This window comes from Pogoniulus pusillus, chromosome 27 (assembly GCF_015220805.1).
Source record: "Pogoniulus pusillus isolate bPogPus1 chromosome 27, bPogPus1.pri, whole genome shotgun sequence".
Lineage (NCBI taxonomy): Eukaryota > Metazoa > Chordata > Aves > Piciformes > Lybiidae > Pogoniulus > Pogoniulus pusillus.
In genome coordinates, this window is record NC_087290.1 from 16,579,698 (window position 1) to 16,600,853 (window position 21,156).

Genomic DNA, 21,156 nt, shown 5'->3' on the forward strand with positions numbered 1-21,156 from the left:
CTAGGCCCAATCTCTGGCTAAAGGAATAATCCCTACTTGTATATACAACAATTCACCCCACATATTTTAGCATTTGGAATTTAAAAGCATCTCTCATTTTACAACATCATTTAAGAAAGGTTTAATGAGGTCACAGTACCCTAAATCTCACCTTCTGTTAGCTGTTCTGCAGAATTTTCAGACATTGCAATCTCAAAAGTTTCACAGCTGTTATCATGCTGTGTTCCTGTTTTCTAAGCAATAAACCAAAGACATCTAATAATGAAGATTAGTTACTCAATCACAGAGAGAGACTTTTATTCAAGCAGTATTTTATTACACTGGAAAGTCATCATTTTCTAAAGGCCAAAAGTGTTAAATCTAAATAGAGAGACTTGGACAAGCTGAGAGGTGGGCCCAGGTGAACCTCATGAGGTTCAAGAGCACCTAGGCCAGAATAATCCTATCAACACAGACTAGGGGGATGAGGTGACAGAAAGCAGCCCTATAGAAAAGGACTTGGCGGGGGGCAGGGGGACAAGAAGCTGAACATGAGCAGACAGTGTGAGCTTGCAGCCCAGAAAGCAAATTACATCCTGGGCTGCATCCAAAGCAGCCTGGCCAGTAAATGGAGACAGGTGATTCTGCCACTTTGCTCTGCTGAGATTTCAGCTGCAGTACTGTAGCCAGCTCTTGAGCCCTCAATACAGAACAGACATGGACCTGATGGTGCAGGTCCAGAGAAGGGCTATGAAAATGATCAGCGAGTTGGAGCACCTCTGCTACAAGGACAGGCTGAGGGAGCTAGGGGTGTCAGACTGGAGAAGAGATGACCTAATACCATTCCAGTACTTGAAGGGGGCTACAAGGCTGCAGGGGGACTGTTTACAAACGCCCGCAGGGACAGGACGAAGGATAATGCCTTCAAGATAGAGAAGAGTAGATTTCGGTTGGCTGAGCCCTCCCAACTCCTTCAAGACCCCCACAAAGACCCCTCAGGAGCCACCAAGGGAACCTCCAGACCAATTTAGATACCCACAGTACCCATTTTCATACACCCAAACCCCTATTTCGTACCCCCACGCCCATTTTAAATGTCCCCATACGCTTTCACGAGCCCCCAGACCCCCCTAACACTCCTTTTAGGCACCCTCAGAACCTCTCTAGATGCTCACAGATCTCTTTTAGATGTCCCTGTACCCACTCTTTATCCGTTCCCTGCTGCTTTAGATGCTCCCTAGGTTGCCTTATATGTCTCCCAAAGCCATTGTCATACTCCCAGACCCTCTTTGGTACCCTCCAAAGCCCTTTAGGAGCCGCAGCAGCAAACTGCAGCACGCATTACCTCGCCATGCCCACAAGGCGGCAGCAGTGACCGTGAGAGTCTGCCGCACCAGGCCGCGGAGTCCCTAGCAACGCCATGTAAGAACCCAGACGCTGTGGGGTCCCGAGAGGGACTCCAAAACCACACTGAGACCCGCTCTCATCTCCTTCAGGACCCTGAACGGATGCCCTTGGAGCGCCGAAGAGATCTTCTAGGCCCCCCCAGACGCCTCTATATGGCCCCAGAATCCTTTTAATGCCCCCAAATCCTACTTGGATACCCCCAGACCCACTTCAGATGTACCCAGACCCCCTTTACAGGCTTCCAGACTCATTTCAGGGACCCCAAAATCCCTCTAGATGCTCACGTACCTCCTTTAGATGTCCCCATACCCCCTTTGTTACCCTCAAAACCCCTCTAGATTCCCCCAGAGTCCCTTGACATGCCAGGAAGGGTCATGGCTGTGTCCCAGACCCTCAGAGGCTACCAAAAATTAGAACAATACCTCCCCAGATCCTGTGGAATCCCAAAATCTGAGACCCCGCCACTCCACAGAACATCCCAGATACTGTGGGGACCTCACAAATACCCCTAACACCTGAGAGCCCACCTCAACTCCTTCGGAAGCCTCCAGAGACGCCCAGGGTGGCCCCGAGGGAAAATGCAGAAGGCACACGGCCCCCCTTAGATACCCACAGACCCCTTTTTCATGCTCCCCAGACCCGCTTTAGATGACGACAGATCCGCTTAAGAGGGCCCCAGACCCTCTCTACAGGACCACAGGCCTCCTTTAAATCATCCCAGACCCGTATAGATGCCCCCAAAAGCCCTTTTAATACCCCCAGACTCATTTTAGATGTCCCTAGATGTCCTCTTTAATCTTTCTGGGAACCTAAAGGGATGACTCCAAAGCCCTAGGGAAACTCCACCCAGTACTACAGGGGCACTCTCGCCCACAAGACGCCGGTTCCGCTCCGGTTCCCTAACCCTACCCCTTCCACAGCCGCCCCCTCGCCACGGCCCAGGGCGAGGGTCTCGGGCTTCCGCCGGGGCCTGAGCGGGCTGAGGAGCCCCAGAACGCCGGGACGTGAGTGCCCCCGGCCCCATACCCCCCTCCCAGGCATCTTTGAGTCTTCTAAAACCTCCGGAGGCCCCCAGACATCACCCGACAGCTCCTCACCCGCTGGCGGAGGCTCAGCAAGGCAGCGGAGCAAGGGCGGCCCCAGGCCAGCGATAGGAGAGAGCAGAGACCACGGGCACCGAAACGCGACGCGGCAGCGCGGCGTGCTTACGTCATTACGCGAGGGGAGGAACCATCCTGGAGGACCGACGATGAAGACGACTCCCAGAGCGGCTCTATATATAGAGAGAGTGCAGGCCAGAGCGGCCGCGGGACGTGCTTACATCATGACGTAATGGGCGGAGCTGCACCGGAGAGCCGAGCGCAGAGCCGAGCGCGTAGGGCGCACCTGAGCACAGAGACGGTGTGCTAGAGCGGCCGCGGGACGTGCTTACGTTATTACGTGAGGGGCGGAGCTAGGCGCGCGCGGCGGCAGTGCCGTTTGGCTTCCGTGCCCCCTGCGGGGACCCCCAACACGAGAGTTAGACCCTCCCAAATCGTGCCAGGCTCTACAGTGCCAATGAAGACGCCAGGTACAGAGGGGACCCCACAGAGACCACAAAACTACAATGAGACCTCCCCCCAACTCCTTTAGGACCCTCTAGGAGCCCCCAGTGGGCAATCCAGAGGCCCCCAGACCCATTTTGAGATCCTCAGGCCTCCAACTCCCCTTTTGAGATCCTCAAACCCATTTTAGATGCCCACAGACTCCTATTCAGGGGCCCCAGACCCACTTTATATGCCATTAGACCCACTTTAAAGGGGCGCTTATCCCCTCTAGATGCTCACAGATCTCCTTTAGATGTCCCCAAACCCCCTTTGTCACCTTGACTCCCCTCAAGATTCCCCCAGGCTCCCTTCACATGCCAAGGGCGTGGGGCATGGCTGGGGGTCCTGGGTGTGTGGGGACATAAATAACCAGAGGGATGTTCCCCTTCCATCATCCTGCTGGAAAGGGTCCAGCAGAGGGCTAGGAGGGTGATGAAGGGACCGGAGGGCATGGCTGATGAGGAGAGGCTGAGGGACCTGGGGCTGCTTAGTCCGGAGAAGAGAAAACCGAGAGGGGATTTGATAAATGTTTGTAAGTATCTGGAGGCTGCCAGGAGTGGGGGGGGACAGGCTCTGCTCACTGCTCCCTCAGATAGGCCAAGGAACAACGGGTGTAAGTTGCAGCAAAAGAGGTTCCGCCTCAACAAGGGGGGAAACTTCTTTACTGTAAGGGTCACAGAGCACTGGAACAGGCTTCTCAGATAGGTTGTGGAGTCTACTTCTCTGGAGACTTTCAAGGCCTGTTTGGATATGTTCCTCTGTGATCTGTGTTAGATAGGATTGTCCTGCTCTGGCAGAGGGGTTGGACTCGATGATCTCTTTGGGTCCCTTCCAACCCCTAACATCCTATGATCCTATGGGCACCAAAATAATTTCAATTCTTAGAGATTTTAACATAAGCTTCCAGGACAACTAATTCCTGCATCTCTCATCACATTAGCACCCAGCAATGTACCATCAGCTGCAGCTAGTCACATCAAAATGGCCTGTGTTACACAACCATGCTGTACCTTATCCTCTGCCCATGTCATAAAGCTCATTGACAGATGGGTACTGTCGTTGAAGGACACTGAAAATACACATGGAAAAGTGAATTCACATTTACCAAAATTCAGAAAATGTCTTAAACAATTTTATTGCTAATCTCTGCATTTGCATTCTCTCATGTTCATCAGTTTTATTTAGCTCCTGCAGCACTTAAACCACAGACAGCACTGAAATACTTCTGAGTTACCTAAAGTTTCTTCACGCATTAGTCACTTGGACACTTTGATCTTTTCACTTACAGAAGCTTCCTAAGGTCTTGGTGTTGATTTCAGTGTACAATGTACCATGGCACCGAGTGCCTCATCCAGTCAAGAAAAGACTGGATGAGGCACTCGGTGCCATGGTCTAGTTGACTGGACAGGGCTGGGTGATAGGTTGGACTGGATGATCTTGGAGGTCTCTTCCAACCTGGTTGATTCTATGATTCTATGATTCTACAATCTCTTTTTACTTAAATATTAAAAAGTCCATTTTTGTTATTCATCAGATGTTAAAGGCAATATAAATTGGCACAGGAAAGCAATTTTACAGAAGGTAAAGGAGATGGTGAGTTTACAGACTCCTTTGGTTGAATTGACTAAAAGACAGGTTACATTGATGAAGATCACAGTACAAAACCCATTTCCATTTCCATTGTTATTTCAGAATTTTCCTTTAGCATTTCCTCTGGTCACAGTATAAAAGATGAAGCTCCAGGTAAACACAGACACTTAATCTATTGCAACAGTATGGCAAGGATTTTTTATTTCCAAGATTAATATAGTTTATTAATTTTGATATTCAGGAATCTCACCACAGACCTTAATTTTTAATAAGAAGTTCTTTGCAGTCATGAAAAACATTGCAGAGAGGAAAAACAGAGGCAATCTTGAACACTCAAGAAATAACTAGCAATAGTATAACAAACGTTAATTCACCTAATTGAAATTGGCAAGAGACTCTTGCAGTTAATATACTGCTTGCCCACTAGAGGGACCCGAGGCTCCTTCCTGCTTAAGGCAGAAGGTACTTAGAATTAGTTACAGAGGCTCTTAAGTATTTACTCCCAAAGTAGTATCTCCGGGTTCCCAGGGCTAAACTACAGCCTCCAGACACTACCCAAACACCTGAAAGGAGTTCTGCCAGCATCTTGTTAGCCGTTGAGGCTTCTAAATCTTCCCAGGCTCTAACAGGTTGCTGGGAGGCAGACAATCTCTGACCTGATTCTGGTCCCTCTTGGATGACTCTGTCCTTTCCAGGGCTCCCAATCTCAGCAGAAGACTTGCAGATGTGCAGACTTGGCACAACGTCTTGCAGATGTGCAGAGGGGCCCAATATCACACTGGCTATGTTAGCCTATCATGTGAAAGCACTTAATGCTTATTCCTGGTAAACTAAACTAATTCCAGGTATACAAGCCCCAGATCATCAGGGCTTGTTCTTATGCAGCAAAGCTGGCTTGGAACTTAGCAGAAAAAATGCTGCAAAGCAAGTAAGGCAAAAGCATGGCAGAGCATGGCAGGATACAGCAGCAGAGAGCATGTTTGCAGTGGCGGAGAGCACTGAGAGCACATTGTGATCACCTCATCAATTCAGCCTGACACTAATGGCTCTTTGGCCAGAAAGCTTACCCAATCAGAATGGCAGTTTGCCAAACTTGACCATATTAGGTGAGCTAGGACTTTCTTTTACCCTTCTAGGGCAGAACACAAACAAGTGTCTAAACATATGTGAGTATGCTGCTTATAACTTGGAAGAGACATGGAGGCACCAGGCCTTTGTCTTCCTTGCCTGCAGTTGCTTCCCCCATCAGCAGGAGAGAGGGGGAACAGGGCATGTCTGGACATGCCAGGACACATTTAGGCCTATTTTGGCCTTCCACCACATCTATTCAAAGGCACTCAGACTGTTTTTTGCATTTTTAAAGGTCTGTAGGTACCAAGTTGATACTGCTTTCACCACTGCTGGCCTAACAACTTCTTCAAAAGTTCATGCAACAGGTTTAGACTGGACATCAGAAAACACTTTTCACAGCAAGAGTGGTCATGGAGGTGGCTGAGTCACCAACCCTGGATGTGTTTTAAAGTCGTTTAGATGAGGTGCTTGGGAATATGGTTTAGGGGTGAACTTTGCAGAGTAGATTGGACTTGATCCTGAGAGTCTTTTCCAGCCTGAATGATTCTGTGAAATTATACTCGGCGGTAAAGCACAAAACTGCCATGTACTTATTTGGGGTATTTATTTTGTAAGTAAAATATTCATGATCTTACAGAACTCTGATTCTACCAAGCTAAGCCTTTGGCCAATTTTGATTTTTTTTTGCCTTTAACACGTTGTGCCTTCAGCTTCTTTTTCTGCCTGGAATTCATCCATATTGGGTACTGTCCGTGCTGGTCTAGAAGAGTTTTCTTGTTTCGTTTATTATCAATGTCCATTTTGGAGTCATCTGAAAAATAAAGGTATTTATAATGAATAAAATATATTAATAGACTTGACAGAATCTATTACTACAAGATTCACCAAAGTGGTACAATAATCCTCCTATGCACAGCAGTATTTGTATGTAGAGAGCTGAGTGCTTTCTGAACCAATGCAATTGCAACCCAGGAACTTCAACAGCTGATAGAAAATATGCAACATTTTCCCTAAAGGCCTATGTCTGGGCAAAGAACCTTTATAGAATCACAGAATGTTAGGGGTTGGAAGGGATCACAGAGATCATCCAGTACAGCTGCCCTACCAGAGCAGGATCATCTAGGGCAGGTCACACAGGAACACATCCAGATAGGTTTTGAATGTCTCCAGAGAAGGCAGCTCTGTGACCTCTCTGGGCAGTCTGCTCCAGTGCTCTGTCACACTCACAGGGAAAACATTGTTCCTTATGTTCAGGTGGACCAGCTTGCACCCATTGCTTCCTGTCCTATTACTTGACATCACTGAGCAGAGCCTGGTTCCATCCTCCTGACATCTGCCCTTCACGTATTTGTAAACACTGAGGCCACCCTTTAGTCTCCTCCAAGCTAAAGAACCCCAGCTCCCTCAGCCTTTCCTCATAAGGGTGTTCCACTTCATTATCTTTGTGGCTCTGTGCTGGACACATTCAAGCAGTTCCCTGAGGTCCTTCTTGAACTGAGGGGCCCAGAACTGGCCACAGTAGTCCAGATATACCCTTACCAGGGCAGAACAGAGAGGGAGGAGAACCCCTCTGGACCTGCTAAACACCACACCCCTTCTTATATACCCCAGGACACCATTGGGCTTCTTGGCCCATGGTCATCCTTCCTCTATCCACCAGGACCCTCAGGTCCCCCTTCTCTGTGCTTATTCTTTAGTCTGCCATATGTTCTAATACTATGCCTAAAAGCATTGTTTGTGGTCTCCATTAAATGCTGCAACTGTAGAGAAAGCCATAGGCTTACTGAAACATATGCACAATTAAACACTCTTTATGATGTGGTGTCTAAGATGATCTGCTCTAAACAATTAGAGTGAAAGATGAAAACAAGAGAAGAACAAAGTAAAAAGATGAAATACAATGATGGGACAAAGCATGAGCTACATTTGCCTGGAAAAATTAGCACAAGATCAAATCCAATATAATTAGACATACAGGATTAGAAGACTGCCTGTGACATGGTAACTCCCAAGGAGTAACCCCAGCTAGCTAACACATGAACATCACATCACAGCAAGACACCAAAGCTGCAAGGGGGATGTCTTGTTTATGTACAGATTCAAACTGTGCTCTACTATTTAATTTCAACCTCGCTTCCAGACCACACAGGTGCAGCTCTAAAAGCTTTATCATCAGCTTTTAGAGATGTTTCTCTGTTGTGCCTGTCTGATGTTGGGAGATGAAGCTCATGAGAAAAAGGCAAGTGTGCTGCTTTAATAGTTGAAGCATGCTGATAGTCTACAGGGATCTGCACCACAAAGGTGTGTTTCTGGAACCCTAAAGCTGCAATACCAATACGTGCAATCAGCAGAGAACAGGCACAGGGGTCCACCAGCACAACAAAAGGCTGTACCTGCTGGCACAACAAAAGGCTGGTCCAGTGCAGAGCCACAAAAGTGATGGAGTGGAACATCTTCCTTAGGAGGAGAGCCTGAGGGAGCTGGGGCTCTTCAGCCTGGAAAGGAGGAGCCTGAGGAGTGACCTCGTGAACATTTATAAAGATGTAAAGGTGAGAGCCAAGAGGATGGAGCCAGACTCTGCTCAGTGATGCCAAATGACAGGCCAAGGGGCAGTGGGTGGGAGTTGAGGCATAGGAAGTTCCATGGAAACATGAGGAAAATGTTTCCCCTGTGAGGGTGACAGAACCCCAGAACAGGCTGCCCAAGGAGACTGTGGAGAGTCTCTGGAGATATTCATCACCTGCCTGCATGTGTTCCTGTGTGATCCTGCTCTGGCAGGATGGTTGGACTGGATGAGCTTTCAAGGTCCCTTCCAGCCCCTAACATTCTTTGATATGTAGCTAAAAAAGTCCCAGTTCCAGAGACAAAGACACAAAACCCAAGGCATGTTAAAAGCACTGTTTTCCAAAAGCCACAGGAGAGATGACTGCCAACACAAACCAAGAAAAAATTGACAGTACAAGAAAACCAACTCTGTGTAAGCTGCTTCTCTGATTCCTGTCAGATGCAGCATTAACTAAATGAAGGAACACCCCTGAGAGAAAATGCCACTTCCTCACATGGCACATTATTTTAATTGTACTTTGCAATCTAAAGGAACCAGAAGGCAAATTACATCCTGGGCTGCATCCAAAGCAGCATTGCCAGCAGATCCAGAGAGGTGATTCTGCCACTTTATTCTGCTCTGCTGAGACCTCTCCTGGAGTACTGCACCCAGCTTGGAAGCCCTCAGTACAGGAAGAACATGGATCTGATGGACTGGGTCCAGAGGAGGCCACTTAAGTGATTAGGGGGTTGGAGCAGCTCTGCTACGAGGACAGTCTGGAGGAGCTGGGGGGTGTTCAGTCTGGAGAAGAGAAGGCTACAGGGAGACCTAATAATGACCTTCTAGTACCTGAAGGGGGCTACAAGAAGGCTGCAGAGACTGTTTACAAAGGCCTGCAGGGACAGGATGAGGGCAATGGCTCCAAACTAGAACATAAAAGATTTAGATTGGATATCAGGAACAAGTTCTGCATCATGAGGGTGGTGGAGCACTGGAACAGATTGCCCAGGGAGGTGGCTGGGGCCCCCTCCCTGGAGATCTTCAAGGTGAGGTTGGACAGGGCTCTGGGCAACCTGATCGAGTTGAGGGTGTCCCTGAGTGACTTTTGGAGGTTCCTTTCAATCCAAGCCATTCCATGACTCTATTATGAGGCTTTTTTGGTTGTTGTTTTAATTTTAAAAAAAAAAAGGAAAACTCCCAAATTATTTTTTTTAATAAAATCTCTATAAAATTACTTTAGGTTTATGTTCAACTTTCATATATTAAGCGTCCTCTTTGAAGTAGCTTGGAAATAAAATCCTGTTTGCAGTTCATCTACAAATAAAGTGCTGTGCTTGCAATAACTGCTCAGTGATGAAACTTCACTCATCTATCTTCACAAAGACATGTCTTAGTATCATGCTGCATACTTTAAATCAAAGCCTCAAAGGCTAATCATAGCATCAACCAGGCTGGAAGAGACCTCCAAGCTCATCCAGTCCAACCTATCCCCCAGCCCTGTCCAATCAACTACCAGACCATGGCACTGAGTGCCTCATCCAGGCTTTGCTTGAACACCTCCAGGGATGGTGACTCTGCCACCTCCCTGGGCAGCCAAATTCGAGGATTTAAAAGCACATTTAGGCTTTAAAAGATTTGTTTTTCCAACTCGCTGTCACCGAGTTGCATGGAATAAGTCACAGGAACACAAACTAATCCAGCAGCACGTCCCTGCGCCCGGGTGATGGCAACAAAAGAAACTGGCACACTGGAAAGGGCGGGGAGCGGGAGGCAGGAGGAAAACACAGCGAGCACTCAGAAAGACAGCCGAGGGCCGGGGCAAGCCGGAGCCTGCCTGACACCTGGCGAGGGCACCTCGGCTCCCCTGCGGTCCTGCCCCGCTTTGCTAGCAGGACTCTCCCCGTAGCTCCAGCGCGCCCAACGAGAGCCCAACTCACCGCCCTGCGCTAGGACGTTCCTGGGGGTCACCACAGTTGCCACCTCCTTGACCTCCTCCATGACGGCATCCGCGTTGGTCCCCAGGACTTTTTTCAGCCTCTCCAGCTCCTTGGGCGCGTTCTTCATCCTCTTCGCCGCCCGCATCTTTCTCTTCCATTTGCTCCGCAGGCTCTTCGCCATGTCCTGAGAGGAGGGGGCACAGGAAACGGTGAGGCCAGAGCCAGCGCAGGGCAGAGGCTGCCGCCTTACCGGCGGCCTTACCGGGCGGGCAGCGCGCAGAGAGGGGGTTCCCTGCCCCTCCCTCCCCCGGACCCCTTCCCCCCCCGGACCCCTTCCCTGGGCTCACCGCCGCCACGCACCAGGCTCCGCCGGTCCCCCCCACGCCGCACGGCGCCTTCCGGTCGCGCATGCGCGCCCCGCTGCGCCCCGCCTGCTGCGGGAACGCTCCGAGCCGGCCCCGCTCCCGGGGCGGTTTCACGTCGTGCTCACGCCACGGAGCAGCTGCTCGCTGTGGCTATGGAATGACGCCCAACCGCCGCTCCCAGTGCAGCGCGCCGGGGGTGGGTAGCGACCAAAGCCGGTAGGTGTCACCACGAGGTAAAAAGCAACCTTTCATTCTTGGCTAGCGCCGCGCATTTCCTAATGAAACCCTGAAGCAACGAGAGAAACTTGCTCACAACTGGCGGTCGTACTTCAAGTAGCCTCAGTCGGGTCCTTTCCCACCGAAATGACTGCGTGAAACAACTGAGTTGCAGCACAGGCTGTCACCGCTTACGGTATTGCCCAAGTACCGCGCTGCACTTCTGCTAACCTGGCAGGACGGATGAGCCGTCACAAGACTCCAACTTTTATGCTGGATCTGAGGCAAGTTTCTCCAAACTGTTTTCACCCTGCCTGGCTTTGCAGGATTTCAACAGCTCGGGGGGTGGGTGCTGTTCCTGTGCCTCTCCCCTGTCAGCAACCAAACACCTGTCCAGCAAGGGTTTGCAGTGTCCATTGGCGGTGCCCTCACCTCCAGTCTCAGCTGCAAGCACAGACCAAAGCTTTTCCCATTTTTATTGACGATTAAGCTTAATATACACAAGTTGATAAAATGCCAGAGTCCATCTCCAACTGATCTTTCAAAACACTGAAAGACAGGCAATAAATAACACTTAACATTCCCTTCAGCAAGATAGGAACATCTCTGTGACATTCACCAACATTCCATTTCCCCAAACAAAAACTAGGAAAAAAATAATTTAGCTCAGCAAATCATTGCACAATGATAAACTCAGGCTACTCTTACATGCTACACCTAGAATCCCACAGGAAACATTTCCAGCAGCTGTAGAATAGCAGAGAGAGGCTTACCCTGGAACCATGAGATGTTGGCAAATATTTTTACTGTGAATTATGTCAAGTGCAAATTAAGTGATTAAAAAAAGTGTCTGAAGTGACAACTGCATGTTAACTACATAACATGTATTCTAGAGAAGAACTTATCTGCAGAAGAAAGCCTTTTTTTTTCCCTAAGGAGGATCAATATTCCCAGAATACTGATCAGTCTCTAGAAGACAGAACTACAGAGTCTGCAGACCACCCCAATGCTTATTATATAAGCTGTAGTCAAATCACACACCACTTCTGTCTACTTTTTATTCAATGCCTGCAATGAATTCAGCAGGTGTATGAACAGGTTCACGATGTCCAAGTAGAGATTGATTGCAGCAACTATGTACTCTTCAGGGGACAATTTGTGCATCAACAAGTGAGTGTCATAAATAATAAATCCACAGAACAGAAGAGCTCCGGCAGCAGCAAACACCAACTCCACTGTGTCGTTGTAGAAAAACAGCTGGAGGCAAATGAAATGGGAAAAAAAGGAGTTGTACATTACTTCTTCTTTCAATTATTAAAACTTCTCTATAATGATACTCCACACTTTAGGGTGCAAAGTCTTTTCACTTACACACAAATATAGTATGATGATGACATTTCAGTGTCCTTATTTCACATAGTCCCCAGTCACAGTCTTTTAAACTGAGTATAAAAGTGCCTCCAACTCAAGAGACAGGAAGCTCTGGTCTCCAGAATATTAACAGCAGAGAAATTAGGGAAACAAAATACAGCCAAATCTCCTTCCTATTCTCTCAGTCGAGGATCTTTGCTGATAAATTTTGTCAATCAACTCAAATGCCACTTTTACATCAGCAAGAACAACACCCAACATGAATTGGAAATGAATGGTTAAAAGATCAGCAGCACAATCTACAACAGTACTGGATCTGCTTAGGAACTTCCTTTCATTAGGCTATATTGGACTGTCCAAAACATTTTGGTTATACTGAAAGTTAGTAAAAGATTTATATTAAAGAATATTTTTTAACCTTAAACACAAGGTATCTTACCCTCAAGAAACAAGAGAGGATCAAAATCCACAAACAAGTGAAGAGGCTGAAAATAAACCCAAAACCACAGTGTAAGCAACACTATCTTCAAATGTTTACTTAAAATATCTTCCCTTATTGAAGCTCTTCCATGATATATTTGACAAGTACACGTTGGTAATTCTTAGATGCCAACTGTTCATTGGTATCAGCTGTAAAACTCATAGCTTTATAAAGCTGTCAAAAGTTAGAACAGTAACTTTACCTTTTAACAAGTACCTTAGGCAGCTGCCTTCTGTCTCCGTGTAAAATGCAGCTCAAATTAGTTTTCTAGTGTAATTCTATGGCTTTTAAGAATCAGTAACAGAGAAGCAGCTCTTTCCAAGAAAGCAAAACCACATAAAATTAATCATTTCAGATAAATAACACCTTCACTAGTCTCTCAAAGCAGGTTCTACTGATCTTTATTATATCTGCAAAGCATACTTTAATAAAGGAAAAATCATCTTAATGAAAATGACAACCTACCCTGCTCCAAATCTGCTGAAGTCTCTCTTTGACTGCGAGGTATAAGCAGTCAGTCCAAGAAATACAGCAGTAGTAAGAAGAAAGGCTTGGAAGACAACGGATGCATCATAGAAACTCACTATAAACAGAGAAAGTGAGCTGTCATTTAAAGAACCACTACACTCTGTATTTCCTGATTTATCTTTTGAGGAAAGCAAAGTTTAAACTTTCAGACAGAAAAAAAACCCAACTAAAATCTTAACTGTGAACAAAGAAAGTAAATAATGCCTGAACTTGTCTTTGCACTTCAAAATCATGACCACAGGATGCACAGACCTTTGTGTTAGCTAAGCTGGAGTTACCTCACAGCTGTTGCATCTTAAATGGCAATAACAGATCTACCCTATTAAAAAAAAAATCCAACCATCCAGCCTAATAGCAAACCCAAAACCAAACAACCAGTCCAAAAAACTCAAAACAAATCCAAAAACACCAACAAAAAATGAAGATAAGCATTCTAAGCACAGATGGGTAAGATCTTAAGGGAAAGGCTATCTGAATTTTTCATGATACTGAAAAAAGTCCTCTGTGAAGGCTTGTAACGGTTTGATTAGGGGATAGGAGGGGAAAGATAAATCAATGGATCCCTTTTTTTGTGCCTCCCTCCTTAATCTATACTTTGCCCAAATGACTTTTTTGTTTTTCAGGAGCTCATAAAACACAATGAAGTGATTTCATCCTGAACTGGGAGCTGTAGTGCAAGGAGATGCTCAGACTTGTCCATCACAACTCTATCTCAACCCTAACAATAAAGTGCAGAACTCTCCAAACTCAAAATCCCTTGGAGGAAACTGAGAGGGAAGATAAGGTCACTTCATTTGCAAATTGGCTTTCCTGACAGTTGCCTTATAAGAAAAAAATATTGCTAGCTGTACCAAAAGAGTGGATGGGCACAACTCATTTCTTGCTTCTGGTTTGCACAGTTAACAGTTCTGCATCAGAACCCAGTTTTCTCCCTTTATCCCCTATTTTTTACTGTCACTGACCTTTCCAAATAGTGGATTTAATAGCCTTTTAGCCACATCTGGGAATCTCCAATAGCAATTAGTACAAGATCCTGAACTCCTTTTCAGATTTCTTTATGGAATCAGACAATGTGATGGCTACCACTCACCTGCAATGCCAACTGTCAGTGCTTCCAGTAGGGTCTACAAAAAGTAAAAACAAACAACAACAAAAAAATACAAGAAAAGAAAAAAAAAACTTAAGAGACTTCACATGTAATGAATCCCACTCTGTTATACATCCCCACAGGCATTACTCTAGCTCACAACCATGTGCTGTCTTACTGTGCTGGAAGACACAATATAAACTGAAAAGGAATGAGACTATAGAAAAATGCCATTTAGGTTTTCTAATCAAAGCACAGAACATTCTTACCACACTTCTTACAAACTATTCAAGGGGCTATAAAATTAATACACTCTTCATATCTTGTTAAGACAGCTAAGTGTCTTCATTGACTTCCTTTCATTGTACTTATAAGTGCAGCTGTAGCAAGCAGTGAGGTAACAGCTTGGCCGAACATGGTATGACAGCTGAAGTATTGCACAGTCCAGGGGACAGAAGGATGCAAAGCTGTATGTCATAAAAACAGAGTCTGGGTTAAATGTCCTGTTATTTCTGACCTCTTGGTTTATGACAGTGTCTTCTCTCATATTTTAATGAAACTTAATTTGAAACATTTAACCCTCACTCCTTGCTACAGCTGCACTTATAAGTGTTTAAACATTTTACTTTCCTGCAAGAGTTCATAAGCCAGGAAGCTTCTAACTGTGTTACCATTTATACAGCAAAGCTGTCTTCCCCTTGTATTACAAACACTACTTAGGCAACTCCTAAAGCATCAAATTCTAATTGTTCTACTGTGACTTCTTTTCGTAACACTGACTTCCATATAATCCTAGATCTGGATTTTGCTAACCTATGCTACATTAGCCTGTACCTACAAATTTACATCAGGCAGGAGACTGAAATTTCAGGGGAGCTTGGATTGACTTGTCTGTGTTGAAAACACGCTCAGAATTTAGCATCAACAAGACAACAATTAAAGAAATAAATACATACACCTGGTTGCTTTTGAGTCTTCTATTAAAGAAGGTAATAAAATGCCTTTTCCTTTCCTACTGAACAGTGTTATAGAAATTCACTGATATCAACAGAACAATGAGAGCAGACAGAGCTATACACAAACACAAAAACCACCCCCAATGTGCTCAACCTGATTCCACTCTTCCTAAAATGATGTTACAAGAAAACTGACATAGAAGCTACCTAGGGGCAACTAATGCATAGAATCTCCAAAAAATAACTCTGATCCTTGTAAGTATATTTGGTATATTTCAAGGAATACAAAAAAACAAATTACTCCCCACCAGTTTACTTTAAGGAGTTCATCACAATGAAAGCTACTCTAGGGACTGCTGAAACTGAAGCTACATAAATACTTACAAATCCAAAAAGCAGGTATAAATTAACAGGATGCTGGTGTCTGCAGAAGATCAGTGCCACCATTAAAGGCAAAGCTCCAATCCCAGATATCAAAATCAAGAAAGGCCTGCAAAGTTCCATACAAAAAGAACCCAAATAAGTCACAAAATTAAAATAGCTGGAAGACTTAAAAACAGTTTTCATAAAACCAAGTTTTTAAGTAATCATTTTGGTATAGATAGTGCTTCATATATCCGAAGTAAATGTAAAGCAACTTTTACAATGCAACTATTCTATAACATAACATAGAATCATAGAATCAACCAGGTTGGAAGAGACCTCCAAGCTCATCCAGTCCAACCTATTCCCCCAGCCCTATCCAGTCAACCAGACCATGGCACTAAGTGCCTCATACAGTCTTCTCTTGAACACCTCCAGGAATGCTGACTCCACCACCTCCCTGGGCAGCCCATTCCAATGCCAATCACTCTCTCTGGCAAAAACTTCTTCCTAACATCCAGCCTATACTTCCCCCAGCACAACTTGAGACTGTGTCCCCTTGTTCTGTGGCTGGTTGTCTGGGAGAAGAGACCAACCCCACCTGCCTACAACCTCCCTTCAGGTAGTTGTAGACAGCAATGAGGTCAGCCCTGAGCCTCCTCTTCTCCAGGCTAAACAAGCCCAGCTCCCTCAGCCTCTCCTCATAGGGTTTGTGTGAACATCACAGATAATCAGTTAAAAACAGTGCAGTCTTAAGTAAAGGCAATTTTTTATTCATACTGAAGCTAAAGATTGCTCAGGAATACATCACCTGGAAATAAACCCATATGAAGAGGAAACTCCATCTCTACTAAAATAACAAAGTGTACAACTATGGTATAAAATAAAGCTTTTCTCAGTGGGGCTAAGTGACAGGACAAGGGGCAATGAGTACAACTAGAACACAGTAGGTTTCACTTAAACACAAGTCAAAAAAGCTTTACTTTGAGGCTGCCCAAAGTGGTCATGGAGTCTGTCTCTGGAGACCTACAAAACCTGCCTGGATGCATTCCTGTGCAATCTGATCTATGCAAACCTGCTTTAGCCAAGCTCTGGAGGTCCCTTCCAACCCCTACCATTCTGTTATTCTGTGATATGTAATATTTTGCCTGTTAAGAATGCCACATTCGAGGAATTGGTTTTTATGAACACCTGAATGCAAGAAACATGGGCACTAACTGCACCAATGGAAATCAGTACTGATCAGCAAGTATCACTATAATTAAACCATTCAGGCAGACCTCCAAGGGAAAACTGGAACAAAATCAAACACGAAATCACAACAGTTCTAAGCAAGCAGGACTATTTTAGATGATCACATTTAAGGAGGAAGTTGTACTTTACAACCTCTGTAGCATACACTGTATCTTAAACATGTAGTGATCAATGCTCTTTCTTTTCCTTTGAGCTTTGAAGTGAAAGCAAAAGCAAAGCCTGCACTTGCAGGAAAACAGAAATTGGACTCCATGTACTCCCTTCCCCAGTTCTTCTCTCCTGCTCATTCATCACAGTTTTGATTCTGAGACTTTTTTTTTTCTCAAGAAAAATCTGAGAGGCAGGTGATTAGTTTTCAGGAAAAAAAAACAACAAACAATAAACCAAACAATAAACTAAGATGGGGAAGGCAGGGGCTGGAATAAGACACAATTCAACTTTTTGGAGCAGGTACCTATAAATAGCATTCTGAACAGAGTCTGAAAGTAGATACTAATGACCATAAAATAAGAAATCACAGAATCACAGAATTATTGAAGCTAGAATAGACCTCTGAGACCATCCAGTCCAGCCTATGACCTAACACCGTGGACCAGACCATGGCACCAAGTGCCACATCCAATCTTGCCTTAAATATCTCCAAAGATGACGACTCCACCACCTCCCTGGGCAGTCCACTCCAGTGCCTAATTACCCTTTCCATCAGGAAGTGCTTCTTAATATCCAACCTAAATGTCAGTAAATGAGATATTCTACAACTGATGGATAGCATAAATATTAAAATAAGCACTACTAATTTACAAAGGGCTGCAGTGACAGGATGAAGGCAATGGCTTCAAACTAGAGCAGAGCAGACTGAGATTGGATGTTGGGAACAGGTTCTGCACTATCAGGGTGGTGGAACACTGCAACAGGTTGCCCAGGGAGATGGTTGAGGCCCCTTCCCTGGAGATATTCAAGATGAAGCTTGACAGGGTTCTGGGCAACCTGATCTAGTGGAGGATGTCTCTGTTGACTGCACGGGGGGTTGGACTGGGTGACCTTCAGAGGTCCTTTCCAACCCAGACCATTCTATGATAATAAAGTATTGATTAAAGTAAACTTTAATGATAATACTGAACCAAGGACAACAACAAAAAAACAAACCAGAAAATTATTTTCTGATCAGGTTACAAAATTTCTATTGAAAGACAGGGTATAAAAACGATTAGAAGCATTGAATTGCTCCAGAGCAGCAAACTACAGGAGCTGTACTTCAAACACAATACAACAACCACAGCTTCATTTCATTTTAGTATTTACCATTCACGAATGAACGCCTGCACTTCAGTAGAGTACAGAAACACTGCAGATGTGAGTGTGGTCAAGAGAACCTGGATGGAGAGAATGCCATAGACCTTCCGAAGAAAAGCTAGAATAAGTAAAAGAAAAATCACCACTTCTGAGTTACACAATTTAGCAGTAAATCAGATATAAGCTTTCTATTTGATAAGGTATCACTGCAAACTCCTTATTCGATGTAAAGTGATAAGAAGACACTTTTTTTCCTTTAAAAGTTGATATGGTATTCCAGCAAAATTCCATTTATTCCTGGACTTAATGATTTAAACAATGACAATTATGACAAAATAAATACAAAAATAATTGCAAGTAATTTACTCCAGACTTTTAGTAAGTTACAAGCACCTGATCTCACTAAGAAGTTACAAACAATACACATTCTCCATCATGTTACTAGCAGATCTAAATGAAGAAAAATTGATTTGAAGTTCTGTGCAAGACAGAAGCAGCCATAACAAGTTGAAAGGGGCAAACTTTAGCAGTAATATCCATTTGATTAACCTTCTTCCAAGTTAAAACATAATTTATGGTAATTTATGACTTGCATCTTAATGAACAGGTATCTACAGATACAGACTGCTTAAAACCAAATAATTCCAGAACTGAGCTAACAAGCTTCAGAATTCTAGAAGCATAGAGAGTGGAGAGTGGTTCATGACATGCAGATATGTCACACAGATATTCTTTGTCCTGGCTAGAAGCAGACCAAGTCCACTGGGCAAAATGCTCTGGTTCAAGACATGCAGATATATCATACAGATATTCTTTGTCCTGGCTAGAAGCAGACCAAGTCCACTGGGCAAAATGCTCTGGTTCAAGACATGCAGATATATCATACAGATATTCTTTGTCCTGGCTAGAAGCAGACCAAGCCCACTGGGCAAAATGCTCTGGTTCAAGACATGCAGATATATCATACAGATATTCTTTGTCCTGGCTAGAAGCAGACCAAGTCCACTGGGCAAAATGCTCTGGTTCAAGACATGCAGATATATCATACAGATATTCTTTGTCCTGGCTAGAAGCAGACCAAGTCCACTGGGCAAAATGCTCTGGTTCAAGACATGCAGATATATCATACAGATATTCTTTGTCCTGGCTAGAAGCAGACCAAGTCCACTGGGCAAAATGCTCTGGTTCAAGACATGCAGATATATCACACAGATATTCTTTGTCCTGGCTAGAAGCAGACCAAGTCCACTGGGCAAAATGCTCTGAAAGGCAGAATGAGCTTGCAGAGACAACTGATTTAATCTTTAATAGTACAGCCTAAAAAGAAGTTTAAAAGCTCATACTATGAGAAGGTGAATTAAATTACCTGCTTGCCACAGCTATATACTTGTAAGCCATGAGAGACTGGGCCCTACTTTGTTGTAATACAGTGAACAAATCTAGAAGTAGCCTGCTACCCAGCACAACTTCTCCTCACACCGTTCTGCACTTCCTGCAGCATCCTTTATTTTCCAAACGGGATAAAACTGCATTTTCCTAGGAAGTGGTCTCCTGTTTATCAGAAATAGCTAATAAAAAATCCATAGCACACTACCATTTTTATTCCAAGATGTACCAAATAACATCATAACTCATTCAGCAAGGATTAGTGGTTAAACACCTTCTACGAGAGTATCTGATGCATTGGAGACCTACATGTTAACAGCAGAGCAGTATTTCATGGCTGCTAATGGCACAGAAAGCCTTCAGCAGAAGAGATGAACTTTTGACACCTCGGAAGCAATTCAAATCTCTGTCCCTGAGTTAAGCCAATGCAATTATTGACACCAATTTTAGCTTTCATGCCCTTCACCTATCATGGTCGGGCTTCAAAAGGCATCGCTTTGGAAAAAAAACACAACCTGCATTTAGATAGGTTTCATCCATCTCAAAAAGACCTACACCATGTAGGCTGAAATGATCTTTCTAAAGCCACTGGTCTTCCCCTCACCCTTAACCCGGCCCAGGTAACGCCCTGGCTCCCCACTCACCACCTCTGCCCAGACGATAAAAATACCGCGCAGGATCTGAGTTCAGCCAAACGCCACAGGCGATACGGGGTTAACAGGGAGGAACTTGCTGAGAGCACAGGGGTACGACATCTCCTTTGGCCGCCCAGCAAAGGGAGCAGCAGGGGCAGCGCCGCCAAGCTGCGAGGGTGAAGGCTTCGGGTAGGGGGAGCGTGGCGATACTGCACATCCCCAGCTCGTACCCATGCGGATGTGGACGCTGGACGAGGCCACGTTGCTGCCGTAGTTGAAGTCATCTTCGATGGAGTTCCGTGGGTACAGCTCCGCCGGTGCCGCCATCCCAACCGCCGCCGCCGCCCCGACTCCCAGCAGCGGCGACAACTGCCGCCTCGGCGGGAGACACAGTCGCGCTCCGCACCGCCGAGCAGGCCCCGCAGCCGAGCCGCCGATGTCATCGATCGGGGCTGCCCGCCTCCCAGGGAGCCTCCGCGGGGCGGCCGTGCCTCGGCGGCGGCAACGGCGGCTTGTGGCTGTAGTGGGCTGTGCCTTGCAGGCGGCGACAAGGGCGACTTGCTGCAGTTCTGGGCCATGCCGGGCGCGCCTGTCCTCACCTTCTGCCCTCACCTTCTGCCCCTGCAGGCTGGGCAGAGTCTGCAGTGAGAGGGCGGCAAGAGCTGAGAGGAGAGGCCGCGGCGCAGGGGGTGCCGGTGGATGTGGAAGTCGGCACTCTGCTCCTCGCTAAAGACACGTTTTACCTCTATAAGCCTTTAATGCACAGTAGAATGTTATGAAAGCCTTAGCCTAGTTTTGTGTCCCGTACTTGGGAGTGTTTAGTTCAGCAGAACACAGATGCGGAACGTGTGACGGCAGGGTCAGCACACAGGCTAGCACCTGGCCAGCAGCCCGCGCCCCGATCAGCGTCGTGAGCGAGCACCGAGCCAGCCCCAAACGTTGAGCTGACTTCACGAGGCTTAACTGAGAGATTCTCCGCCTCTACTCTGCCCTGCTGAGGCTGCATCTCAAATACTGTGCACAGTTCTGCCCCCCTCACTTCAAGAAGGGCCCTGGGGAATTGCCTGAAAGAGTCCAGCAGAGAGCCACAGCAGTGCTGAAGGCAG

General features: G+C 45.8%; 3 protein-coding genes across 3 annotated transcripts in view; all 3 read right to left on the bottom strand.

Moving 5' to 3' along the window:
* SRPK2 (SRSF protein kinase 2) overlaps positions 1-2,496 on the bottom strand; it is a 130,219-nt gene extending 127,723 nt beyond the window's left edge. The window contains exon 1 of the mRNA XM_064165958.1: positions 2,484-2,496. The gene's annotated coding sequence lies outside the window, so the exon portion shown is untranslated. The remainder of the gene's footprint in view (positions 1-2,483) is intronic.
* Positions 2,497-6,220: 3,724 nt separating this feature from the next.
* LLPH (LLP homolog, long-term synaptic facilitation factor) lies at positions 6,221-10,569 on the bottom strand. Its single transcript, XM_064165899.1, has 3 exons — positions 10,463-10,569; positions 10,116-10,299; positions 6,221-6,444 (listed from the first exon to the last, which is right to left on the bottom strand). Exons 1-3 carry the CDS (start codon positions 10,523-10,525, stop codon positions 6,281-6,283), a joined length of 411 nt encoding a protein of 136 aa, XP_064021969.1. The 5' UTR covers positions 10,526-10,569; the 3' UTR covers positions 6,221-6,280.
* A 586-nt stretch (positions 10,570-11,155) lies between these two features.
* Positions 11,156-20,482, bottom strand: TMBIM4 (transmembrane BAX inhibitor motif containing 4). Its single transcript, XM_064165898.1, has 7 exons — positions 20,281-20,482; positions 18,039-18,147; positions 15,504-15,609; positions 14,167-14,200; positions 13,014-13,131; positions 12,507-12,552; positions 11,156-11,953 (listed from the first exon to the last, which is right to left on the bottom strand). Exons 1-7 carry the CDS (start codon positions 20,375-20,377, stop codon positions 11,747-11,749), a joined length of 717 nt encoding a protein of 238 aa, XP_064021968.1. The 5' UTR covers positions 20,378-20,482; the 3' UTR covers positions 11,156-11,746.
* Positions 20,483-21,156: the final 674 nt, after the last annotated feature.